This window comes from Leptosomus discolor, chromosome 6 (assembly GCF_034619465.1).
Source record: "Leptosomus discolor isolate bLepDis1 chromosome 6, bLepDis1.hap2, whole genome shotgun sequence".
Lineage (NCBI taxonomy): Eukaryota > Metazoa > Chordata > Aves > Leptosomiformes > Leptosomidae > Leptosomus > Leptosomus discolor.
Window position 1 is genome coordinate 43,846,627 of NC_141396.1, and position 27,271 is coordinate 43,873,897.

Here is a 27,271-nt window from a genome sequence, read left to right on the forward strand (position 1 = left end):
TGTTACTCATATGCAACTTCAAGGACAAGTAAGAATGTTTCAGTGTGATTCTTCAGCACGAGTTGGGCAGCTCCGCAGTGCCGTGACACCAGCAGGAATGCAAAATCTAACATCGAGTCAGCTTGAGAAGAGCTGTTGATAGATTAAATATGCTATTTGAGGTCCTGCACAACATACACAGATGAAAAGCTGGATTTTTAGGTAAAATATTTATTTGCCTACAAAGGCTGGCATTAAGGATTCCCTGCCTGTTCTGCAAGTCGGCAGATATTTAAAGCACTGCAGAGAAGCACCGTGGCTAGAGTAGGGCCAGGCCATTGCAAGGAGAAACAGAAGTCATGGCAGTTAAGTAGGGAACTGATTTCCAACTGTTTCATTTTAAAAATAAGTCATAAGCATCAGATTATATGTCCTGTACCTGACCAAGAGCTTTAAATATTTCAAGACCTAAAATAGAAAATCTGAAAAGTCCTCTGCAGGAAAAAGAAGTTTGAATGAAAACTGACAGAATTTGTGAAATAAATGGGTAACCGTGAAAAGAAAAAATAAAGCAGCTTATTTTTTAACTCAGAACTAGTAGTCTTCATTGCAAGTCGTTTTATGGAACACAAACCAAAAGCATATGACACAAAGCTCTTCCTTCTCGTAAGTATCTCAGGATGGTGTTAATCCTGGACTTGTCATCTCTGTTGTGGGACTTGCAAGATATTCACTCGATTTCAGACTTGTGAGAGATTTATAGCTTGCTACTGATGTAAGAGAGCCACAAAGACCAAGCAGTGATGGAGTGTCTTCCTTTCCTGTTAAGAAAAACAAGAATTAAGGTAATAACATTACAGCACAAGATGACCTGACCACAAAAAAAAAAAAAAAAAAAAAAAAGGGGGGGGCAGAAGAAGCTGTTCCACCTACACTATGACGAATTACACAGTCCTGCTTCAGCACATGCATTCTTCATTAGGAAAACACGGAATTTATGCCCTACTTTCCCTGCCTAGGTGGTAAAGAGATCCCCACCCGCACATGCCAGGCTGGCCTGGAGCCAATCTCCCACGGAGGGAGATTCAGAGGCTCCCCTGACTACTTGGTGAACCGAAGTTCCCACTTCGAGCACCGGATTTAGTCGAGTGCACTATACATAAATGTAAGTGAGGTTACTAATGCAACATCAGTACCAGAGATTTAATTTTAAATCTCTCAGAAAGGAATAGACTTAACTGGAATCAGGATATATTTCTTTATAAAACACAAAACATGTTTATTTTAACTGGGTAATTTGAAGTGCATTAGGCTCCGACCGCTGGGAAAAGCCCTGCAGTGCAGGAGCGGCAGTGTCAGTACCTGCCCTGTCAGCCAAATACACTGCACAGCTCACATGAAACATACCTAGAGGTATTAGACCGCATTGGACAATTTCTCTTTATTTTACATCTTCCCTTCCCAGAATATCCATTCAAGTTATTTTGTGCCAACTCCACTAATAAATTACATCATAAAGAATGTGATCTACCAGCATCTACCTATCTCATCCCCCTGGCTCACCTGCAAAATAGAAAACATCAGCTTAAACTAGAGATTAAAACGAACTTAAAAAGGTCACAGGCACAAAGTTTTACTGATAAGCCAGGCTACCAGAATGTTTTACAATCACATCTGTAAAGTAGCATTTCTTAACATTGTCTCTTCTGTTCCTGGCAGAAGAGTTTTCTTCTCATGAGAAGGATGTAAGAAAAAAAACAAACAACCCAAACCGCACCCTGCCCAAGAATTCATTATGGAAAAAAATAAGTGAGATGTAGTTCTCTTGCAGCACTTATGGGTCTTATTAGCAGTTTACAGTAGATTTTAGGTCTCACCTCTACTGAGCTTTTCTCAAGTGACTGAATAGCTTTCCCTAAAGAGTGAATTAGACCAGCTCTTCTAAAAAGTCTTTACTTTTAGAAAAATCTTTATTCCCGTAAAAACTACCCTTTAAAGACCTCATTCAATTTGAGGGCATAAAATACTCAAAGAGCAGTGTCTGGGCAGAGACCTTGATGCCAACAAGCGTAAAGCTAAAAGTCTGACTACACGAGTGAGCTTAATAGTAATGTGAAAGTTTACTGCTTCTAATCTTTTATTTAGAACTGCCATATTGAGAGTTAGAGCAGAGGTACTTTAAGAGCAGGATCGTGTGCTGTGTCTTACAAAATTACATTAAACCTTAGGTACCGATGAACCTTGATAATTTAGAAGCGAGATATTACGCTACCTTTAAAGACAGTGTTGAAATCAAAACCCAAACGGTTATGACCAGTGGTTTTGACACACTTTAATTTACAGAAGATAAATCAAAGCATAGCTCCAAAAGATTAATATTGCAAAAACACAGCTGCAAGGAGATCTGCACAAGCACTTTCTTCATAATTCTATTCAGTCCCTCTAAGCTAACTTGAAATAATTTAGATAAGACTGTTTACAGTTTGTAAAAAAGTTTTAAATTTTACAACCTTGATATTTTAAAAACAAGAAATTTTACCATGATGAACTACTAAGGCTGTGTATCATCAAGTTGATCTAAAGTTAACATTTGATGAGATACAAAAAGGATTTTTTTACAGGAATTTCAGAAGTCTTCCAGCATTTTTCTACTTTTCACAATTGCCCACAAGATGGAGCAACTAAACTTTAGTAAGTTACATATTTCGAAAGGGGACATGTGTACCTCACATTTATATACTAGCATGGTTCATAGTGTGTTCCTCTCTCTCTTGTAACAGAGACACTGTTTCCGTTTTAATCCACAGATAAATGTTGAGTGAAAGACGTAAGAATGACAGTGGCAGCTCAAATCCAGTGCCTTTACTCTTTCTTTTAACAAACAAATAAAAAGGCAACTTCAAGAACTCCAAAGATTTGAGCTGGTTATAGCAGAAAGATGACAGAAGAACCTCCTTGTAGCTGAGCTGTCTCTGGTTCTGTGATGGAAGATACACAACATATTTGAAGCTTCACTTTAAATACAGCACAAAGTCAAGTAATTATTGGGGTGGAGGGTTGGGCATCTTCATAAAGCCAAACTGATTTGAAGTCTAGTCCTTAGGGAAACTGAAGCCATTTGCGTATCAATGAAACAACATGCTGTTCAATGCATATTTTGTTCACACTGAAAAGTCGTCTTACAGGCACTGAAGCTCAGAGCTATGAAGAAGAAAAAAATGAAGCCACTAGACTGGCTCTGTACCTTCATTTAACAAGCTCATTCCATCCTGCTTCCCATCCTGTGAGTGACCTGGATCCAGAGAGGATTGAGAAAGACTAACTTCTGCTGAAAGCTGGTCCAGACTTTGAAAACTTTTCCTGCAAAGCAAGTAATATTTAATAGTAACACCTTTAAAGATCTAACTAGGTATCTTCAACTCTCCTTAAAAAGTTTCCTAAAGAAAACCTAGGCAGTTGACCTCTCTTCTTTCAACACTCCATGGTTTTTTGTTTGCTTCCTAAAACACTTTCTCTAAAGCAATGATACCCTTTTTTTTCTTTTCAAAATTAGCCCAAAGGAAGAAAATTTTTATAGTAAGCAAGAGAATGATTTTTTTCTGCCAGCTTATCCTCATACATTGTAACAGGTAATTCCAATACGGTACATTTCAGAGTATGCTAATGGAAATGTATAATTTTGAGTTTCCCTGTTCCTCTAAGGGTGAATCAAAATAAATATTTAATTTACTCATCCCATTGTTGATTGTGCTTTCTATAGAGTAGAGTGTCCAAGGCAACAGCATTGACATCCAGAGCTCCTGGGGAAGGCCACTGATTGGTGAGGTGAGTAGTTAATTCTTGTCTTGATCTCAAGTCGTTATTTTTTAGCACAGTCCTGTGAATACAAAAAGCAGTAAATCTCAGTCTATTAAATGTGATTCCTTAAGGTACAGAAAGAAACCAGGACAAATAGTCCTGACCAAGGTGATATTCTACTTCAAGTGACCAACAGATGGCAAGTTTCACAAAGCATATTAAACTGTTCATTTTTCCCAGGGGAAGCAGCTTAGAAACCTCTTGAAACGTATTTAGGAACAGAAAAAAATGAAATTAGAATCTTTCTGCAAAAGCAATAAAAAAAGCAACTGCACTCTAAAGATTCTTTCTGCCAGCACAATGGTAATTAACAGGCCAACTGTTCTGCGCACCAACTCCAGGAACGTGATGTATCCCCCCTCAATTTTTTTTGCAGTTTGAACACCCCACTCCCCACCCCCCAATACTTTTGCAGAATGAACTAAAACCCAGACACGTTAATTCCTTTTATATGCTTCTAGGTAAAACATAACACAGAGTTATCCTGTTTTCCACCACCTTACATTTTCTAGTAATTTCTGTTTTTACATTACAGAAAATGGGCTGAGTACCCTGCACGTTCAAATTATTAGTTTTGCCTCACACTCCTGTGAAGCAGACCAGTTTTCTAAAATTCTGGAAGCAGGGGAGCTAATATGCCAATACTGGAAATCATCTGCCAACGGTCATACAGAGGTAAGGAAAGGACACAGTTCTTCAGGCTCCAAGACAAGATCAGCCTTTTTCCACTAGTACAAGGCAACCTCCAACCTACCCTTATACTGCTGTAGCGTAATTCTAGAAACAAAAGTAATATTGCTTGTTAACCCATAAATCCTCCAATCTACGAAATACTGGGCAATAGTAAAACGCTGCTTTACAACACGTTTGACTACCTGTGACCTGAAGCAAATGGCTGACGTTAGGTATCTCCACACCGAACGTACTCAGGAGTTCAAAGCCAAATGCTGTGCTGTTATTTGAAATGCCAAAAAGCTTAGCAAATTAAGTAACTGTTCATGCACAGATATATTCAAGTGAATTTGCAAATGACAGTGTCAACAGGTCTGTTTTTACAATGCAGCGTTTATTCTGGTGGCACCTGAACTGTTTAGACAAGAACCTCAGTAAGAGCATACCACACCAACCAAAGAGCCAAAATTTCCCACAAACAAGGCAAGACAGTAGTGAGTTCAGGAAGGGATTTTTAGTAGCTGAGCTTGAAAGAGGAGACAGATGCACAACAATTTTGCAAGAGAAGGTTGGTGAAGCACCACAACCAACAGATCTATTTTCAAGAACCTTTTCTCAAGACGACAAATTCCCCCAGAGTTCATGCAAGTAATCAACTTTTCCACCCTGGGTTCTGCCCCCTCACCCTCCTCTCTAAGAGGTCTAGAGAATAACCACTTTTATAACCCAAAGTTCTCAATAATTTCAAATATTTTTTATGGTATTCCCTTCCCATGTAATTCCCCTAATGCCCTAGGGTACATCGAGCATTAAACAGGTCTGTTAAAGGCTTGTCGATCTGAGGAAACAGAAACGGTGACCTAGCGAGTTCTTACGAGGTTAGCCACATCATCTCCTTGTTCAAAGGACTCCTTGTATGCTTTCATACAAGTTTCATAACAAGATGCAGTTCATAGGCACAGCTACGCACACAGTAACTAAATGCAAATTCATACACATCGAATTCTTACATGCAAATTCCCATTTGGACAACTCCTTTTTGTTATCAGGACACAACTCAGCAGCAGTGTTATTATTAAATAAACATGTTGAGCAAAGAGGACAAGACCATACGTCTACAGACACGTTGCTAATGGTGGAATTTTATGTACGTTTCTGTATTGAGGTGTTTTCCACAAATCTTTATGCTACAGTAACCTGAAATGTCACCCTTCCTATGTGGGCAAAGAAATTCTGAAGCAAAGACTAGGCAAACTGCTGCAGGGATTTTAGCATAACAACATTATAAGACAGTTTCAGTAGTTCACTACTTAAACTACTCCACCACACTCAGGAGGAAAACCAGGGACCAAGCAGGATATGGAAGTAACTATTCTCCTCTTAAAACTTCTATGCTTTTATTTTGAATCTTTAAAAATACATTAAAAAATAATTTTGAATAGACAGAATCACTCCAAACACAGCGTTCACTATATGTAAAATAGTAGCACAGGCAATAGGAAGTTAGACAAAATATTCACGGCAGGTGCTGGTAGTTACCACCTATTTTTTCAGCCATGTAGATAATTCAGCTGTTTGCTCTCTTGCAGCCATTTTTTGAAGTATCATGAGATTCCACTGCAGCAAAGACCTACTAAAGGCACTGCTTGCAAACAGCAATTCACTCAAGATGAAAAAAAGGCAGTATCAATTTATGCATATCAAGCACTTATTTCAAGAGTCAAAGTATTAAATGGCACAGAATCACAGAACCATCGAGGTTGGAAAAGACCCTTAAGATCGAGTCCAACCACTAACCCAGCACTGCCAGCTCCACCACTGCACCATGTCCCTAGTGCCATGTCTACACAGCATACATCATCCTCAAACTCTTAATCACCATGAGGCAAAAATGATCCTGCTACAAATATTCAAAAATGTGAAGAGGAAAAGAAATGGAGACAAAAGTGTTTACTGTAGAAAGGCATTAAAAAGGAAGGAAACATGACCATGATTTAATGAAAAAAGCATACAAATTTCAAAACACCCAATGCGAAAAAGTGTTGCACGAGACTATTGAGTGCTGTCCTGCTCTTGGTCAGACAAGAGGAGCTCTTTCTAGAAGTTAAGAGTTCTCAGAAGACAACAATTGGTTTTATCTGAGGCAGGAGTGGATGGAACGCAAACATCGTAACTAGTACTGGCCAGCTACAGGCTGCCTTATGGCAGGGTGTCGAGAAGGACTTTTCTTACTGATCACAACGTGTGCAAGGAAGATTATAAGCTTTCCTCGATATGTTTACTGGCAGGCTGTTTAACCAAAAGAAGAACATTACTATTAAAACTTATTTATCTGCTAGTACAGCAAAATAAATTTGGCATATAAAAGCTTTCAAAGGAAAAATCAGAATAAAGTCTCAGAGAGCAAAAATATGAAATGAAGAAGTGGTGGAGAGGTACAAATGGCAAATAGGGATATTTGTGGAATTTCTAAGTTTCATAAAATATTTGAGAATAAAATGTAAAATGAGTATTTTCTGTTATTTACACACATATAAAAGGTGGAACTACTGAACTCTTTGGGCCTTGACTGGGAAATATTTAAAAAGTGCTACCAAAAGTTCACATAAAAATAATATAATGTAATATATAAGCTTCTATGTAAAATGCTGGCCTGTAGGAAAACACACTGAAATGGAGCAGCATATGTACAAACAGATTTTATTCTGTTGCTTCTGTTCCCAAGAATGAACCGCTGGTGAGAAAAAACAACTGAAAATCAGAATGACCTGAATGCCTGTAGACCAAGGCTCAAAGCCTAGATTTTATGAAGGATATCACCTCATCACTTATAAGCATAACTTATATGGAACAAAATCCATAATAAATCATAACACTGAAGATCACAAGTATGCAGTTCTGTTCTCAAACAAAATTCAGTAATACATTGTTCTATTGGTTTTGTAGCCATGATGATTTAAGGATGATGTGAGATAAGGTTTGCAGACAGTATGTTAAGCCATTCAATACAGGAGTAAAAGCAAGGGCATTCCAAAAAGGGGAGAGGAAAAGTAAGAGAGACAAAAGTGTTCACTATAGAGGGAAGTCAAAAAAGGAGGAAATACAATCAAGTTTGTGTGAAAACAAGCAAATGAGCAAATACAACAAGCTGTTAAGTCTTTTTCTTCAGACTGGAAATATAAAACTGGAAAGCCCAAACGAAGATGATAACAACTGCTTCTAAACGTAATAATCTGAGGAAGGTAGTTGGTACATGGAGAATACAGTGGATCTTAATAAAAGAGTGCATGGTTATGTTTTGAATGAAGGAAAAGCACAGTGTGAGATAGTCCAGGACACCCTATTCAGCCCTAACACAGTGAGACTGCAGAGTGCAGAAGGTTTTGTGTGGAGTAGGGAGAATATTTAAGAATTTATTACGAGAGCAGGGGGGTTAAACTGATTTATGGTATGTCACCTAATCTAGACTTGAAAAAATTCTTGGTTGTCTGAAAGCCTGCAAACTTCCCCCCACCCCTTCGACTCATCAGTATCTTCTCTACCCTAATCATTTCCATCTCTTTATAATCACATTGACAAAAAGTAGCAGAAGCTCTCGTTTGTAATCTGCAGAAGTAAAACTTTTTTTCCTGCTCTCAACATTTGTGCCCTGAGCAATTCTCACCCTAACAAGCATTTAGAGTTCTGAAAAACATTACAAAAATCAAGAAATAGTGAAGAGATGGCAGGCAGAGAGAGAATATTTTTAATTCCTTTGGAAGTAATTGCTGAATTGCTATTTTCATCCTCAAAAGTGATGAGGCCAACCCAGGAAAACACTTGTTGGGATTTATTACAGAAGAGAGGCATTGGTGATGCTGGAGACAGAATGTATTTTTCAAAAATTGCTTTTAAAATGATCAAATACCTTTTGTATTACTTCATAGCATAGATTTTTCTGTAATGCACACATGTAAAAGAAGTATAACATACACAGTCTCATCATGTTAGCCCAGGATATCCTGTTTATGTTCTGACATTTAAATTGTGGTGGTTTTTTTTTAATGTCTAAAAAAACCTCCATACGAATTCAAAATATTACTGCAACTACTAATTTGTTAGGAAAAACTATTAGCAAGAGAGATGAGAACATCATCTTAATACTAGAAGACATCATTAAAAACTAACAAATGTTTGGTTTACATTCACATTTTTTGTTCTCTACATCAGAACCCCTATTTAAATTAAGCTTATCTTAGAAAACAAAGGAAAGTATTCAGTAAAAACATCCTGCTAATGAATTCCTGTCTATTACAAAAGAATACTGATGATTCATTAACTAATCAACACTAACATACTCCCAAGCTAGGAATAAGTGCCTGCTTGAAGGGCAGATACATACACTCCCTTCAGGCCTGTAAATTTACTTACTTTTATTCAAGAATAACAGCAACAGCCACAGTGTTAACATCCGGTTTACACAGCTATTCCCAGAAACGTCTCTGCACGCTTTTGACTTTCAGTCCTTTAATTGTGTATTTAAGAAGTAGGGAAAAGTGAGATTAGTGAAGTCTCCCGATAAACATTCTTCACTGGCCCTGGCTTTGTCAGGTACTCTCCAGAATATTTACTTGCTGATTTCCTCAACTTTTATTATTTTATCTGAGATGTTTATGTCATGAGTTATTATTCTGAGCGTATTTATTAAGCACAAGCAGAAGGTCATTATGCATGGTACACACATAACGCAGTTGTAAAATCACTGCTCCCTGCCATCCCTGCTCCACAGTGTGCTGCCCTTTCAGTTGTGCTGGTACAACCACGTAGGAGCCACTCTGAAAATGGATCATCAAAATAGTAATTTTTTTACTATTTTTTTTAAAGAAGCTTTTTTTTTTTTTTTTTTAAATTAATTCCTAAGGTAATCCCACAAACTGTTCTGTTTGCACTAGCATTGATTCTGGCAGCTCAGATATCTCTCAAATTGATAAGAAATTACTCCTTTGAATTAACACATCAAGACTTCTGCATCTTGAAAGTGTGACCTGACTTGATTTGCTCATTCATATTAGGGGATGGGGACAAAAGACAACCTGTACCTAGGGTTCCTGCATGAAAAACAGAAGTGATCTAAAAAGGGGATTGCCTTTGGTTACTTACTACACTGTAACTATATTACCTCTGGGAATTTAAAAATAAATAAAAAAAAAGTTATCTCAAATTTAGTCCAAGCTAATACAGAAAAGCCTTATCTTGGTAACCACATAAAATTTCTGGTCTCATTTCAGCTAGACTGGATCTCCAGTTTCCTCTGGATCAAATCCAGATCCACGCCATTGGAAGCTTATTCTGAAAGACTCATTCACACAGAATTTTTGTTTAATAAACAAAAAGTCAGTTCTGTTTCAAATCGTACCTATGAAAAACCAGTAATTTCTTACCTGCAAGTTTAATTTCTCCAAATCCAGAAAATGCCAGTCCAGTTGGCAATTTGCCCTCCTACCAGCAGATGTAGACAGGAAATAAACCAAACAGACTAATTCCCTAAGAAAGGGAATTATATCAGATGAATGCTCCAGTTCAAGAACTACCTGAGTAGTGAAAAGTAAAAGTGAAAATAAAAGCTTAAAAAAAAAAAAACAAACATTTGAATAAGAAAGAACAAGCTTTAAAAACCTTTGTTTAGGACAGGAAATATGGAATGCAAACTCAAATTGATAGCATACATGAATATAACTAAAATCTGTAAGAGCAATTCTAAAATAAAAGGGAACTCTCAAATTGTCCGTACTGTAGCAAGACAGTGAGCTGTCTGGACTGGTATGTCATTGGACTTTGAGAAATTAGATCAGCAGGTATGAAAATGAGTTACTTACCAGTAGAGTTTGATGCTGCAACATATCACCTCTCTCGGGTTTGTGCCCTGTGCACAGACACAATATTCCCCAAATTAAGTACCAGAGCAGTTAGATCCCAGCAGACTTTCTAACGGCAGCCACTGCAGTGAAAAAAATCAGGTATGGCCTACCGCCCCACATTTTCATATTCTTTCTGACTGGCCAACAGATCTTCGTGTGTCACAGCAACAGTACTAGTTGTGCCACAGAACAGATCCCCTCGAAGGTTCTTCAGCAATCTTTTTAGTCCTCTATTATCTCCTAGAGATCTTGAAATATCCTCCAGTAATAAAATTACTGTCATCAGTTTTATCCAGCCTTCGATTTCCTTGATCTTCGGAGTAACTTGGATAAGCTTATACTGGCAGAAATACTGGCAGCTTGACTCTTGAGTTCTAGTCTCATGACAGTAGAGATTTTATTTCAGAATACAGACATCCAGAATGGATCAAAACACACTACAATATGTTAACTTTACATGTGCTCATTAAAATACTACTGCACTGATGTGCTAGTGTCCAATATTACGTGTGACTGACACTCTTTATGTCCTTGGACAAATAACCGGGCCTGATTATTTGGAGGAAGATAACAGGCACAACTGTTTCCCCAGATATTAGGTCTTGACTGAAAACAAAAAGAATGCTGAACTCCACTGGCAATCAGTTAAAAAAGTAAAGAGCAGCGTTTAATTCAGTTCTTCAACTATCGGACCGTTTCTGCTGAAAAATAGAGGGCTCATAGCAAACAGCTTTTTTTTTTGACAGATTATCAAGTTTGCCTTTTGTAAATACCCTCTCATACAGAGACTGTCATCCAAAGATTTTTTTTTTTTCCCATGTCAGTCACGTAAATACACTTTATCTGTCTATAGCTGAACTCCTTCTTTTAAAAGAACATTTCTATGAAAGTGAGGGGCAGGGGAAAAAAAGAAATCATCAAGATCTTTTTTCAGAACAGATCAGGAAAACTTCACCAGAACCAGTGCTCTTCTCAATAGTTTTTTTGCCATTTTAACATGCTTCCCTTAAATTCAGTAAAAACAGCGGTATGAACTGCAAAATGGTTGGGTAAACTTTGGGTGGACAGAACAAATACTTTTTAAACTTCCACTCACATATTAAGCCAGCAAGAGTTGCAACAGAGATCTCCAACATTATAACTGTAAGATGGATCTTCTACATAGACAAGCATTTGCCAAACCCAGCATATAAGCTCCTTCAGAATGCCATGTTTCTAACTACGAAAAAGTGAATAAGAGAATGTTGACTTACTTTGAAGGATAGAAGACCATGTTGGTGTGTAAAAAAAAAAAGGCTAAAGAAAAAGAAAAGCAGCAAGCTGTGAGTAATGTAAGTACTTCCCAGTAGTTGAATGGGAATTAATACAATGACCAAACTGTGCCAACAGTAAGACAGACATCTAAATTCTAAGGCAATTGCAGAATGAAAAAAACACAGGATGAAAATCTGATCCAAGAGGAGAGGGGGGAAAAAAACCAAAGAAATTACTCACACAGGGAAAAGAACAGTAGAAATGGAGAAATGGGAAGGGAAAACAGGCGGCAAATAAAAATATTTGCCAAGTGCAATTTGGGTTATAATTTGGATAACAAAATACTGAAAATTTTATTAAGTGGTTGCATAAGAATATCTCAATGGCAAACAGAAAAAGCACCAATCTAAGTCTCAACCATTTGCTATCCAAATACAAAAGCTCATAAAAGCTTCCTGCTCAAGAAATCAAGTAACATGCTACACTGGATTTTCTTGGTCATAACTTCAGATATTTCACTTTTTCTATTTTAAGCTTTTCAAGAAATCATCTAACACGTGTTTTATTTTAAAAGAATGTTGGAAAAAACCCAAGAGACAAAGTTGTAGCCTTAAAAGTGGATTTCAAAGAAAAACATGTTGTATCCTATATTTAGAAACAACATCCATTATTTAAAAAAAAAAACCCACAAACATTTCTGCGACTGTGTGTGTACACATACTGACCTGTAACTCACCTTTTTGTCAAACCATTTGTATATCTCTGCAAATACAGAACTAGCCTTTCCTCACCATTTTGACCTGGCACTATACTTCCACCCTTGCAAAAATTGGTTAAATTTTTATTATTTGTCATTTAAAGTCCATTTAGTTTGGTATTGAACTTCATGTATCTTGCATTATATATATTAGAAGAATATAAAAATAACTTTTGCTCAACTCTTCTCATTTATTTATAAGCATTAACTTCTCCCATCAGTGTATTCCAGAATATAGAAGCAAATCTACAGTGAATGAATATGAGGATTAAGAAATGAAACAAGAAAAATTGGGACTCTCAGAAGAAAATGGTAATGTAAGTTTATTTATCTAAATGGGTAAGGCACAAACAGATCAAATTCAGTCTCTATGATTATGCACCATGATTTACTTACCCTATCTTTTAGCTGATGTTCTCTATCCCCTCTATGTGCAGTAACTATCAAGTCATTCAAACCCTTTCATGAAATCAAAGCGTCAGGTTCACCTGTTCTAGACACGAACTAGTTCTCTTCGTGGAGTTAAAGGAGGAAAACATTGATGTTTCTTGGATAGGTCCTTTAGCATTACTATGCCAAAGCAGGTATTCTTTTCCTGCCACAGTTCAGGTAAGTTCAGGTAATAACAACAAAGCAAGAAACTCCATGACCCATATGATATGCTCTCCTACTGGGAATACACATCATTTGCAACTGCATTGCATTGAGGTCCTCAAAGGTTCAATATTTCTTATTATTATTTTGAAAGGCCTTACTTCCCCCTGCTCCCAACTTCATTTACATTGAATAAAAATTCCGGAATTTGGAATGCATGAAGTGCTAATGTCCAAGTAACTTAAAGCTTTCTTGCTTGCTACTTTTACGCAATGCCTTCATCCATTGAAGTGTAGCTATGGGAGAAAAGGGAAAGGATGCCCACTGTAAAAACAGATTTTAGTATTACACATTAGAGAATCAGAGAAGGGGACACATTGCCACGGTAATGCCATTAAGTATGCAAAATGGTCAAAGGAAAGTCACTAGAATTCTCTGACTCACCAAGTAAAAAATAAAAAGAAAAAGCACATAGGAGAGACCCCTTACAAAAATGATTATTTTCCATTTTGGAGAAAGCCAGCATTTTGCTGTAAATATACCAACGCATCTTGTCCTTGAAGACAGCAATAACTTGAAAAGCTTTTAACTTTTTTAAAATCTAAGGTTTATTTTAATAGAAACCTTTTAAACCCCCCTTTTGAAAAGTTCCAAATGAGATATTAAAATATGAGGGTTTAAAAATAAATCCCTCCCTATCTACTGCATCTAGCTGTGTAAGTCCTTTTCTTCAGGCTGCTATCAATGCAGAAACTTTTGGCTTCCTGCTGTGCAATAAACCCACGCAGTCAATCTAGGTTCTCAGAATCTAGATTCTTTCTCAATCATGTCGGAAGCTTGCTGCAAATTTGTTTAATTCTGTGTACTTTGCTGTGCCTCACTCTGTACACTCTGCTCTGAATTGCAGAAGTCTGTCTGTCCATGTACTACACTCACCTGAACTTTTCCTTGTTGTTTAAACAAGAAGAAAACTTGCATGTCTTCACAGGTTCCATCTCACTGAAAACAGAATCTCCCTTCCTGCTGTCTATCCACACCATTGTAAAACAGAGCAGGAGCACGATATTGCAGCAAACTTCAAAAGAAAGAATTACACAAAACCAAAAGCCAAAGCACAGCTTAAACAAAACAGTTTTAACACCCGCCAAAATACGCAATATTTTTTCTATGCTCTTTGAAAAAGAGCAGACAAGTTGAGGAAAGAAGGAGCTGAAAGCAGACCAGACTGTTATACTAAGGATTTAAAACTGCTGCTACAAACTTGAGGGAGACAGAGGCCATACAGGCAGCATTACAAATAAAAGCGTGGCTAATGTGAATTATGGTTTGATAGCAAGAATGCATGTAAGGTTTAAAAGGAAAGAAGGATTAGCATTCTCAGTTTTGACACTTCGGGAAAAAAACTTGCCAAGAGGATCAAAGATTAAATTTTAATCTCCCACTGCCTTTCAGTGTGAAAATAAAGCAGCTACAACAAATTGGATTTACTGTACTTCTGCAGTTGAGGAATTCAGTTTCTTAAAAAAAAAAAAAAATCTTACAAGAGGGCTATTAGAAAATGAAGGTAAGAGTGATAAGAACATGATCCATCTTTCCCATTTCTCCACGTGATTTAGTTTTTGAGTGAGGATTACAAAGCCAGGAAACACACATTTAAAGTTTTACTCACAAGGAGACATAAAACACAGGCTAAGTTTCAAAGCCTTTGGTCAGACTCCTCTGCTTCTGCTTCCTTGGACAAGCTTTTCTCTGCTTCGTCCCTGACAGCACCGTTCTAGTCTACATCCCCTACAGCTTTGGGCGTTCCCTGTGACCCTTCCCGGCCTGCTCTCAGACAGAGCATTTGTGGCAGCGCTCTGAAGGGTCTAGAGCATTTACAAACAGAATCTCGACAAAGCAAGGAAAAGCACAGATATATTTTCATAAGCAAGTTTTTTAACCAAACAGAGCATGATCAGTCTTTGGAAAGGAATCATCTTTGCTATAAAGAATATAGTAAACTTTCCTTCAACTACTGTATAATAGAGCTCATAGGAGATAGCGTATTTGAAACAGAGAAGCTCATTTTGCCTGGACTTAAACGCGTATGGATTTCCTCTGGCACGCTGCTCTCCCAGAACTACTGTGGTCATGTTCAGGCACTGCTGAGAACCAACTGATGGACTTCCCTGAAAGGCAGGATGCATTAGCCTGAGCTCAATGCAGTGCTAACGAGGGAAAAATCAGTGTGTGGACAGAGTACTCCAACAGCCAGTACCTGGAAAACAGTGACGCATCAGTGAGAGGCTGCGTACAACCCAGGAGTGGAAATATCCACAGAACGTTTACGGTAATCGCTGTCAGTGAAACAAACGGTCTCTCAGGGTTAAAACAAACTGTCATCTCCTGTCTTTACACAGACATTTGTGTGATCCAGACAGGAACTGCAGTACTGTTGGGTCTGTCAGGCAGCTATGTTAAAATACAAAGAATGGAGTACAAGCATTGTTTGGGCCTTGAGGAGAGTGAACAATTCTGAAGCAGACCGACAAATTATATAAATCTAGCTGTAAGATTTGCTAAAACATAAAAAAAATTTCTTAATTATACAGACAAGCTTAATACAATGTAAGACATGAGCGTCCCTACAATTTAATTTGAGCCTTATTTGTGCCATAACCAAAGACAGAATTCCAAACACAGAAGAGTTTTCTTGACTTTCCTTCCCTCCACAAAACACCAGAACAAGACAGGGCTACAGGAAGAAACAGCAGAGGGAGATAAGAAACAGAGCAGTATAAAATATAGCATAGCCACTAAATTTAAGAAATACATTTGCAATAGATATGATAAATTGAAAAAAAAAAAAAAATTAAAATATTGCACCTGTTGGGACAAAGGGGCCATACCATCTTACACCAGGCACACCAGCCTGAACACCTGAAAAATACCTTAGGAGTAAACCCATGTTGGTAAACATTATGCAAATCACTATTGTAATTTCAACAAAAATCACAGCAGAAGAAAAGAAGCTTTTAAAGCATTTTAAGTTGATTTTTTTTACCTTTGTATACAATGCTTTCCTTTTTCCTTCTCACTTTATTTAAGAAGTTTTTTTTGTTAAAGTGATCAGCTTTTGTAACTTCAGTGAGTCACTATGCAGGAAACTGATGGAATCTCTCTTGTAATCACACATCAATATTTAACATATATAAATATCATTTTCAGATGAAGAATCTGAACTTTAAAGTATCAAAGATTGGCAGAGTTTGCCTTAGACACAGGTAGCGTGTGAGTCAAAAGAAAGACTAAGGATCACCCTAAGGGGGAAAAAAGCCTGTTTAAGCTGAGATAAAGAGTTTTAATGCAAGGATGTTGTGGGCAAACAGTTCCAGATTTTGCCCAGTCACTTCTTTGACTGAGCTAACAAGTCTTTCAAGGCAGTGGTCTCCAAAGTGGGGTGCATAAGATAATCCTTTGGGCCACAGGAAGAAAATACTTTTTGTATTGTTAATAAATGAAAAAAAAAATTAAAATAGTGTTTATTTCATCTTTATCTCATCCTTTTCATTTCTATTTTTGTGTATCTTTTATAGTGTACATAATATATTAGTACAATACTACATGTATATAATTTATAAATAAATAAATATACCTATATTGAAGGGTGTGCTCAGAATTTTTTCACTGATGGAGTGCTCAGTCAAATGTGTCTCTGCTTCAAGAGACATTCAACACTTCTTTATAGGATCTTAGAGGAGGAAGAAATGGCTGCCTCTGTTTTGAATACTCCAGGATACAGTTGGAAAGAAATGAATATGTCTCATCGTTACTACAATTGACACATATCACCACCTGGAGATGCTGAAAGTGTGGTAAAAGAGCAAGCTGTTCTTAGAATATGGCAGAACAGTTCCAGTTGGGAGACTTAAAATGATGACCTAGTCCAGCTGCCTGACCGCTTCAGGGCTGATCAAAAGTTAAAGTGTATTAATAAGGGCATTGGCCAAACACCTCTTCAACACTGACAGGCTTGTGGCATTGACCACCTCTCTAGGAAGCCTGTTCCAGGGTTTGACCACCCTCTCAGTACAGGAATGTTTCCCAATATCTAGTCTGAACCTTCTCCTTGATCAGCTGTGCACTAGTTTAAATATGTTTGACTGACGATCTATCGCAGTTTCACTTTTCCAACTTGATTTGCCATCAGACACCTGCCAGCAAAGTGAGATGTCCCATCCCCAGATGGGTGGGCATATTACTAAGAAATCCAATTAAGTTGAGAGAAACTAAAAAAATGTTACTCTTTTGTGAATAATTGAATAAATTTTCAGCTTCACTATTTTCCAGATATTGCTATTAATGAGATCCATGAAATGGATCTTAACTAAATTGAAAACCGTGTCGTTCATTGTAGTTTGGATACTCAAGTGTGTGAGATAAAGTTAAGAATACTGAAAATTGCAGAACATGGAAGTTGTGCATAGCAGCAGTAAAACACTTCCAAGTTTCTCCAATCTCCTCTCTCCATATTGATTTCACGCTTTACAGCAAACTGCCTTACTAAATGTGAATATGGAAAAGTTTCTCTGTAGGTAATCTAATTTATTATACTATGTGGTCCTGCTCTGGCAGGGGAGCTGGACTAGATGATCTTTCAAGGTCCCTTCTAACCCCCAACATTCTGTGATTATGTATAGTATAATATAATATATTATATCAACAACCTCAAGGCGTTGTTGATCACTTGTGTTACCTGGTTTCTACATTAGCAACAATAACAACCTACACTGCCAAGAAAACAAGATCTCTATTCCCCACCCCACACTTTATTTTTTGGGGAGGGGGGGCGAGGGAGGAGGGAGGCAGACCTAGACATAGACCCAGATTCTTCCCAAATCCATTGAGAATACACGTAAAACATTTTTTACTTGCATGCCTGTGAAATACTAATTTGGAAACATCAACAAATACTTACTCAAGAGAAGTTTGAAGTGGTAGAACTTGCTACCTTAACAACCACAACCAGTGGAATAGAAAAGCATCATTAAAAAGAAAATATAGAATGTTTATTTAGTTTCCATTATACAGTTTCCACTACACAGCAAATGATCTTAAATCAGATCTCAAACTGTTTTACAAACAGCAATGGAGTATGCAGATTTACAATCGCAAACTTGCTCATACCTGCTGGTAAAGAGCTCAAAAAGACTACAGCATACATTCACTACTTCAAAGCGCTACTAACAGGAGAGGAGTGAAACACTAAGATTTGGAACTATGTGAACAGCATTCTAAAATGGCTGGACCGTAAAAAGCAATTGGCCAAACCTCGTGCCTCATAACGGACACATTAGTGATACAACATACTCTGCTGCCAGGTTACCCTTGGTCAGAATAAATAAAAATTTAAAAAAAAGAAGGAAAAAACAAGTACGAAAGAATGATTAAAACATGTTAATTATGACTGGTGGTGACTATCAGAATCCTGCTAGGAATATTTCTTCCCTTCTCTCTCCTCAATAAGGAACTATTGAGCTTGTAACATACTTTAAGAGTTCATCTGACAGGTACTCCCAGCAGTAACAATGCAAAAATCACACCTCCCTCTCCAAATACCTAGTGTAGCCCAGGCTCCTGACTGCAGTGTCTCACAAAAAGCTATAAAAGAACACACTGCCCAGATGTCACAGAAACTGCTCCACAGTTTGAGCCTTTACATCAGAAAGCCAGCAAACAAACTCAAACCCCAAAGATCAAGAACTTTAGAACAGTCTGATTGCATACAGCTTAGCTAAAAAGTAACAGCAGTTCTGAGTGTTCAAAATTTCCAAGTATCAGAGTGGGTTGAAATGAGCTCACACTTTCCCCTCACCTCCCGCAAATAATCAGGGAGGCCAAAGAAGTGTAACATGAATCATTAGCTATATCAGTAAGTTCCAAAAAGAACTCAAGAACAGGTCTCTCTCGAAAGCTTACAGGCGACCAGAAAAAGAAAAAGACTCAGAAAAACATCCTTTTTCTTCCTCAACTCTGAAACCGGCATAAATAAAATGCAAATGCTGTACTCCTGAGGATTTTAATAAAATCCATTTCAAGGACTGGCAATAAAATGATCTAGGCTGGGAGAAGCAGCTTTGCTTACAAGCTGGAAGTACTTTTCACTGCACAGAAAAGCCCCTTTAGGATGTTGTCTCTGTGAGGCATCAGGAGAGGGAACCCAAGCACCCCAAAGCCATCTCTATATTCTCTTCATCCTGGATTGTTTCAAAGGCTGTGGATAACTTCCATTTTACGTCAGGGCTCAGACACACACATATTACTCCAGATACAAGGTAAAATAATTTATCTTGTATTTGTTATGAACAGAACATACAGTTATGGCAGATGCGCGCTATAGCAGTCTTGGGGCAATTTGTCACCACATAGTGAGCCTCCCACCTATCTGGGTCTTTAAATGTTACCAAGGAGTGTCTCTGCAAAAGGACAGTGCCTCCCTACCCAACAGACAGGGCTAGAGGAGAAACCATCTAAGAATCATAAAATACTCAAATATTATCATATTAGGAGTCACACATGCTATTAAAAAATTAAGCCTTCTACTGTTGTTTCGGCATTTTGTCTTGCATTGAAGCAAGGGTGAGTAGCAAACTGTTTCAGCTGGTTGAATATTTTTAGGTCTACCAGATGAATTTCTATTGTGTCTGAGCCACATGCAAATAAAATAGAATCTATACAATGAAAATAAGTATTTCCTTTTCCTCTCCTGCCCAACACTTTAAAAATAGTGTTCAAAAAGAAGCTGCTTTCTGTATTTTTTTAAGGATAGCTTTAAAGCTGAAAATAATAAAATATAAAGAACATTTTATAAAAATGTGTTAAAAATTTAAGCAAGTTTACTGTAAGCTATTTCAGGTCTAAAAAAAATTCATCTCAGAATTATTCTGTCTTACACAACTGCAGTTTTCAGGGGAGTCATTTCTGAATATAAGACTAGTCAGGAAGAAAAATAGCTAAAATACATCAATTTCTTTAAGAAGTTTGACTCATTTCCACAGGACCAGAAGTTCTTCATGTCGTACAGTTAAGTTAAATAATTTAAGTAATACTGCTCTAACAATGTTTCTCCAATATACTAACTTACAACTGGTCTTGCAGTTCCACAATGATGTATTCCAGCTGTTCCTTCTCCATTTTATGGGCTAGATCCATATCTTCAATTCTTTGTAGCAGCAGTTTATTCTGTGAGACAGATTCTGATAGCTGGTTTTCTCTGAGTCGTACCAATTCTTCAAGGTAACCCTGGAAATGTGTTAAAAAGCTTTAAAGAACATACTATCAAAAAACCTTTTCATTATGTATGTTCACATTTTTCTGGTTTAATATGTATACAGTTCTACTTTGGTTTTGTTGTAAGGTGGTTTTTTAAAAATTTTTAAACATACTAGTAAATTGACTGAAGATTAGTGTGATGTTTCCTAACAGGTACTAAGAAAATCATGTACTTATATTTCTGCAGAGGAATAGAACAATGGATGAAGCAATGAGATAGGAATGCCATCAGCATGAAACACCAATTCATTTTTCAAAACCAATATAGAACAGCCACTAGGACAAGAAAAAGTTCAGAACTCTATGACTTAACAGATGCAGGATGTTAGATATTGCGTAAGAAGGACAAGAGTAGAATGTATCTATATGGACCTGCACAGCTAACAAAAGGAAACCAGAATTATTATAAAAAATTATCCAACATTACTTTAAAGTTTCTTTGAAACCTGCAGTACCACATCACACGTTAAAATGACCAAGAAGAAAGGTATTGAAATAAATATTCACCTACAGGAAAGCGTAGGATAGGACAACTGGTAAAGATGGCTTCTTTTGTTAACATTGGACACGTACAGATGGAATGTGCATGTGCATTTATGTCATTTTTCCAGCTGATACTATAAAAGATCTGGGACAGTCCTAATCACACTTCAACTATTTAACCATTTAGAAAAATCCACAATGTGAGTATTTAACAGCAGCTGCGATGGCACACTGCTCACAAAGTATGTTCACAAATCACACATCTGGTTACAATACAAGCAGCTATTTCTTTTTCTTCTCCAAGCAGAGGTTGGCATGTCAGATACTATTAACTTCCTATCAATTCTTAGTTAAAGCCGGATACATTAAGTCTATATTGCATAAGATTTTGCACATTCCTTGAAGCCTGTGCAAAAATGCGTTACTCTTTCATAGGTGCCCACATTAAGAAAAATAAAATTAAAAAGGGTAGTTTTCATAGACTCATATACACATACAGGTGTAGTCCTGTTGAGTAAGAAAACAGGTTTCACATCAGCTGGTGGTAAAATGCTACTGATATAATTCAGCACCACAAGGCTATTAAGGGTCTGGAGCATGTCTCACAGGAGAGGAGGCAGAAAGAGCTGGGATTGCTCAGTCCAGGGCTGGGGAGGAGGGAAGAGGGGGAGGAAGAGAATCATATCAATGTGTATCAATATTTAATGGGAGGACGTAAAGAGGATGGAGTCAGACTCTTCTCAGTGGCATCCAGTGAAAAGTGGCAATGGCACAAACTGAAGTACAGGAAACTATTTAAATGTAGGAAAAAACATATCTTTTTTTTCTTTAAAAAATTTTTATCTTTTCAAATGAACACTGGAACAGGGTGTCCAGACAGGCTGGGGAGTTGGCACCCTTGAAATATTCACAGCCCAACTGAACAAGGCCCTGAGCCACTTGCTCTAGTCTGCCATTTTTGGAGCAGGGAGTTGGACTAGACAATCTCCAGAGGTGCCATCTGACCACAACTACTCTGTGATTCTATGACTACATACAGTTTTATCCACTGGATATATTTATGTTTGATAGGAATTTATTTTAGTCTCAGTATGAGTTCCGAAGAATCTTGAGAGCTTTTCAAAAAGTATGCCTAGTTCTGCCCCATTAAATGTTACTGTTGTCTTGACTGTTCAGGTCCATCTCATAGCTCCAAGTAGCACTTCTGAAAGTACTAAGTAATGCATTAGGATATACACAAATTTCCTGCCTCCAAGACATTTCAAACAAACATTTTACAAAAAGATTTTAGATATGAAGCATCAGTATCCAAAACAGAATACTATGAACAATAAACACCTCTATCTATAATGACACGGAGATGCATCATCTCACCAGTGAAAGCATACAAAACTCCAGTATAAACAGTACACAAAAATTTAGGAGTTTGCTACAGAAAAGTGAAGAGTTTACACCATAGGGAAGGGATAACCTCCACAGAAGTAAGAAATGGGTAAACTATGACTCATTAATCTGGACAAGAGACAACTTGGAAAAGACAAACTCATTGTTATTTCCAGAGTGGCCTGGAAAGTGCAGGAAGGAAGCAACCGTTCATAATTTTTTAAAATACAAAAGTGAGGCATCATGAAATCAAGCTAGTAGGAGACGGATTCAGAATACAGAAAACGAGGTGGCTTTTCACACGACAGATGGAAGATACGCAGAATCTTTGCCAAAAAAAATGGTCTGGATGCTAAAAATTTACGTGGGGTCAAGGCGATATTTGACAAGTACTTGGAAGAGAGATCCATCACAGGTTACTAAACAGACAAACCTTATCAACTTCAGGAAGTCCTTCAGCTGATATGCATTGGCCAAAAAAGTATTAGAGGAAAAACAGTGCATATATATTTGTTTTGGTTTTATTCTTCCCTCATCTACTTTGGGCAAGTATCCAAGACAAGACAGCAGGATAACCAGTGATTCTTTGTCTAAACCAGCATAACATCCAATAAAGCAACGCTGAGATTTACCTTGCTAAAATAATACCTGACACTATCCTACCATTCAAACAACTCAGAAGATACAGATACCTTTATCCTAGCTGCAATCCAATCGCTTGTCACATTGTGACCCTGGTAAACATCATTCACTTGTGCTATTAATCACTGCAGAACATATACTTACTTAGGAGGCACAAAAGGAATTTACCATTGTTTGCGCAAAGTGAACAGAGCAAAAGAAGGATCTATCAGACTCACTATACCAGTTACTAAAAATACATTATTTTCAACTTGGTCTTCTTATCACAAATGTCCAGTTTTCCAATGCACAGAATGTCAGAAAGCCCCTTTGTTTGAAAGAAAACACTGTCTCTGAGTAACTGGTACCTACTGTACTGTCTGCAAGTCGATTGTTGCTGCAACTTACTGCTGTGAAAAAGATCCCAAAAAGGGAAGGGGAGAAACTCTCAGGAAAGGAGCTCTACTCCGTAGACCATCTAATCTCTTAATGGTCATTTGTTCAAGTTATAATAGAACAGCTGCAGTATAGTTGAAGTGAATTATGTAAAAATTTGGCAGGAACATCCCAAATGAAAAAAAGACAATGGAAAATTTTCTGTCTGCGGGAACAAAGAGTTATTTTGCTGTTGCAATTGTCAAGTAGGCATTCTAAAGGAGGACTATTAGGAAAGTGTCAAAGGCTGTCAGAATAGCTATCGTAGAGTAGTTATCATGTCGAAAATTGCATTAAATGCACCGAAGTTTTCAAAGAGTTATCATAAAACTGACTTGAATTCACCCCTACATTAGTTGACTATAAAAGTTGACAGTTCATGAAGAGAATGCTACAAGGAATAATGTGACTCGCTAAAATAATGATGCTCAAAAACTTTAAATGCTCAGTATCAGATCAGCAAATAACTTCCCATGGAATAGAAATGCTTCTGGATCTTAAGACTCATGAATAAACCAAAACCTCCATTTGCTGTTACAGCCACTGAGGATCTTCGTGCTTTTGCAGACACAAAGCTTCCTAGTGATTCTGGCTAGTGGATTCAGACACCACGTTTCAGTATTTTTTCTATAGCTGTCACAACTTTGATGGGGTATCCTTGGAAACGAACCACCTGCATGTACCAGGGAAAAAAACCCATCCACCTGTTTTGTTCTCTTCAATGCTTCTCCAGAGCTGATGACACTTTCCTCACTAAATCCCAAGATATTTTACAATCTTTGGAGGGAGGCAGGGGAAGAGCAGAGTTCAAACTGATCCTATGTTTTTGTCTGGACACAAGGATGAAATGCTGTCTTGAATACGTTCCAGTGCATCAAGAACTCTTGGGGTGGGGAGGGAAAGGTTTTCATTTTGTTTAAGTATTTGAAGAGATTCCTTTTGAATGGCACATTTTGGTTTACAAAAGCAGGGAAAATGTCCTCTGTACCAGAGAGAGCGCCAAGGAACACAAGTTCTTTCCATATGGAAAATGATACCACACTGGCTGAGAAGGTTGTACTAGCAACCTGGATGCCAACACTTAAGGTCATATTTCAAAAACAAGAAGTCTAAGGGACCCAAAGTAGAAAAGAAATAATTGTATGCATATTTTTAAAACACACCTCTTACATCTATCACCCCACAGTAAGTCTGACTTTTTCACTCTTAATTAGAAAAACTTTAACTAGTTTCTCTCACATGCATTAAAGTAAACTAACTTTGATTCTACCCATTCTGTATTAAGACTGACATTTAGCAATCCACAGCTACATTCACTCTAATGAACGGAACATAGCCAGGACTCCTCCTCAGGTATATTCTCTCAATCTGGCTATATCTGTACTAAAACTCAAGTTCCAAAGGATCCTGTCTGAGGTCATACTGGTTATCTGGAATAATCACTGACAAGCACTAATCACAAACCATGACCTGAAATAATCTAGGAGAGTGCTAGCTGTCCCAGGCCAAAACAATGCCAAGAATCATTCTTAGAATTTAAGTATGTGCCTGAATGAGTTGATACCAGGACCTGGGCCACATGTACTGAGTCCCCACTGGCAGAATATACATTTGAGGTCCCATCTCTGCCTTTCTTTTAAAAATCTTTTTTCTTCTCAGTATGGTAAAAAATAGAAAGGCAGAGATACTCTTGTGATTCTAATGTCCTAAACTAGGGGGAATAATTACATCTCCAAGCACCCTTACGTAGTTCCAGCTTTTCATAATGTATACTGTGTTCAGAGTTTCACCAAAACCAAATTCTGACACTAGGAAAAAATGAATACTAAAAATACTAATAAAGTTCTTCAGAAACATAAATCATTTGTCTTTCATTTTTCATCTCTTTCATTTTTCCTGACCTCTCCTTTCTTTTTCTGTGCTCTATTTCTTCTGTGTCTATAAGCAGTCTTCCTCCTTCTCTCCACCACTAGCTAATACACTTTGTTGTCTCTGTAGCTGTAATACGCTGTTATGAAAAACTGACAAGCACTTTGCTTTTAAAAGTACTAAAATACTAAAAAGTTTGGATATATATCTCATTTTGCCTTTAACTTACAATATTTTGGGTGGTAGAGGGAGAATCTCTATAATAGCATTCAATATACCATCTAATATGAAATTTTTTTTTTCCTTTCCCATTCTAGCTCGACGCAGGTCTTAAAACTATGTATTTTCTAAAAACCCATTTCAGTATCACTGAGAAGATAGTTTCGCTTTTCATTCCTAGACAGATTAGTTTGCTGATCATGTTCATTTACTGTAAGACTAAATGTTAAAGTTTAACATCACTGTTATTAAAAACCTTCAACTGGCAGTCCACTTGCATCAATAAAATTCTATGGCCTCTAAGCAAGAGGAAAATCATGTGAACAATTGTGTTAACTCCAAGCTCACAATCTAAGAGCTTCAGAGATACACTGCCTAAAACTCTGAGATTGGAAAAAGGAGCCAAAGCTTCCACGTTAGATTGTGAAATCTAATCTCTGAATTATTATTATTTTCTTTGCTTCCTCCCTAAACCTATTTTCCCTCAAATCAGTAAGCAAAGATACTTAGATACTCTGAGGATCATAAAATTAAAGACCACTTATGTGAAGCTAAATAATATTCAATATATTTTTGTGCCTTTACTTAAATGGATATGTCACCAGTTGGCTGGTGAAGAGCTTTGGCTCCATTACTGCCCCCCCAAACTAATCTTTTACCTTCTGTTCCAACGCAAGCCGGTACTTCTGTTCTACCCTTTTGCATTTGTTGTACCAACTGTTTTCATCCGTGATGAAAGGAGGACCAATGTTCTCTGGAGTACTGCCTTCACTGCCACTACTGCCCAGCGTTCTTAGCTCTTCTTCATCACTGCTGATGCTGTCAGAACTGAAGGATCATATTTATTAGCCAAGTGAAAAGCTGTGTTTGTTAAAATGCAAATTCCTCTTGAAATTAAAGCACCACAGTTCTTAAAGATATCTAAAGCTCTGTAAAGCAAGAAGAATCGAAACCTTGCAGTAGGATAGATCACCAAAGAGAACTTATATTTCCAGCTTTTACTTGTATAGCCACCGAAAGAATGAGCAAAAATTTGACTGTGATCTTAGTCAGTTGTCTTAGGCAAGTCAGACAACTGTATGTGGGATACTCTCCTGGAATACAAAGGGCCAATGCATTACAATATTCTATTTAAGGAATTGGTGACTTAGTCTTTCTTTCACAAATTCAGGGCAAAGAGTAGTACCTGAAAATAAATTTTATTTGTTTCTAAAAAAGCAGAAAAATAAAGTGATTGTCATTATGTTAATCATGATAAATTTAAATGAGAATGTATAGTTATGGTTATAGTGAAGACCATGTGCCTGTTATTCACAGAACATAAGTATCTCCCTACGTTGCATGGAGATTCATTGTTAAAATATCTCCGTATCATCCAGAATCAATGTACGCCAGAGAATTCAGACATTTGTCCCAGAACCAAGAATTTTAATCTATCCCAATATCCATTTGAAATCTTCTCTTACAACAACGCTTTCCACTACACTAACAGCATTTACTAGTTTTTTCAGTGGTGATTCCTGCGACCCCATGATCCTGTCATGATGCAAATTCTGCTTCAACTGAACTATGCAATTTGTCATTAACAGGTAAGCTAATAAGAACTTCAAGAGAATAACTAGGATGTTTCACGTTCAGTTGTACATCTTGAAGACTACTCCTCACTCCCACCTGCTTCCTTCCTTCCGCCAAACCTAACAACAGAACACATCTCATCTGTTTCCATGCTTTTTGGAGATGCCAAATTGCTACCTGATCTGTTAGCAATCATTCTTTTTATTATTAATCATACGGCTGATCAGAGGAGCAAAATATAACTGGAAGGTCAGATTATATACGCAACTGCTCATGACTTTCTATTATGTGCTAACTGCTCATACTGCTTATCTGTCATACCTTACCATTTACCAGGTCATATATTTTATTTACAAAATATCTA

The 27,271-nt window shown here is 37.3% G+C and overlaps 1 protein-coding gene across 1 annotated transcript in view; it reads right to left on the reverse strand.

Annotated features, from left to right (window-relative positions):
* Positions 1-654: 654 nt before the first annotated feature.
* Positions 655-27,271, reverse strand: part of RUNDC3B (RUN domain containing 3B) — a 53,564-nt gene continuing 26,947 nt past the window's right edge. The window contains exons 7-11 of the mRNA XM_086466681.1: positions 25,992-26,160; positions 20,135-20,292; positions 3,710-3,856; positions 3,224-3,339; positions 655-800 (exon numbers count right to left, since the gene is read on the reverse strand). Of these exons, the coding sequence (XP_086322807.1) occupies positions 655-800; positions 3,224-3,339; positions 3,710-3,856; positions 20,135-20,292; positions 25,992-26,160 (736 nt within the window). The remainder of the gene's footprint in view (positions 801-3,223; positions 3,340-3,709; positions 3,857-20,134; positions 20,293-25,991; positions 26,161-27,271) is intronic.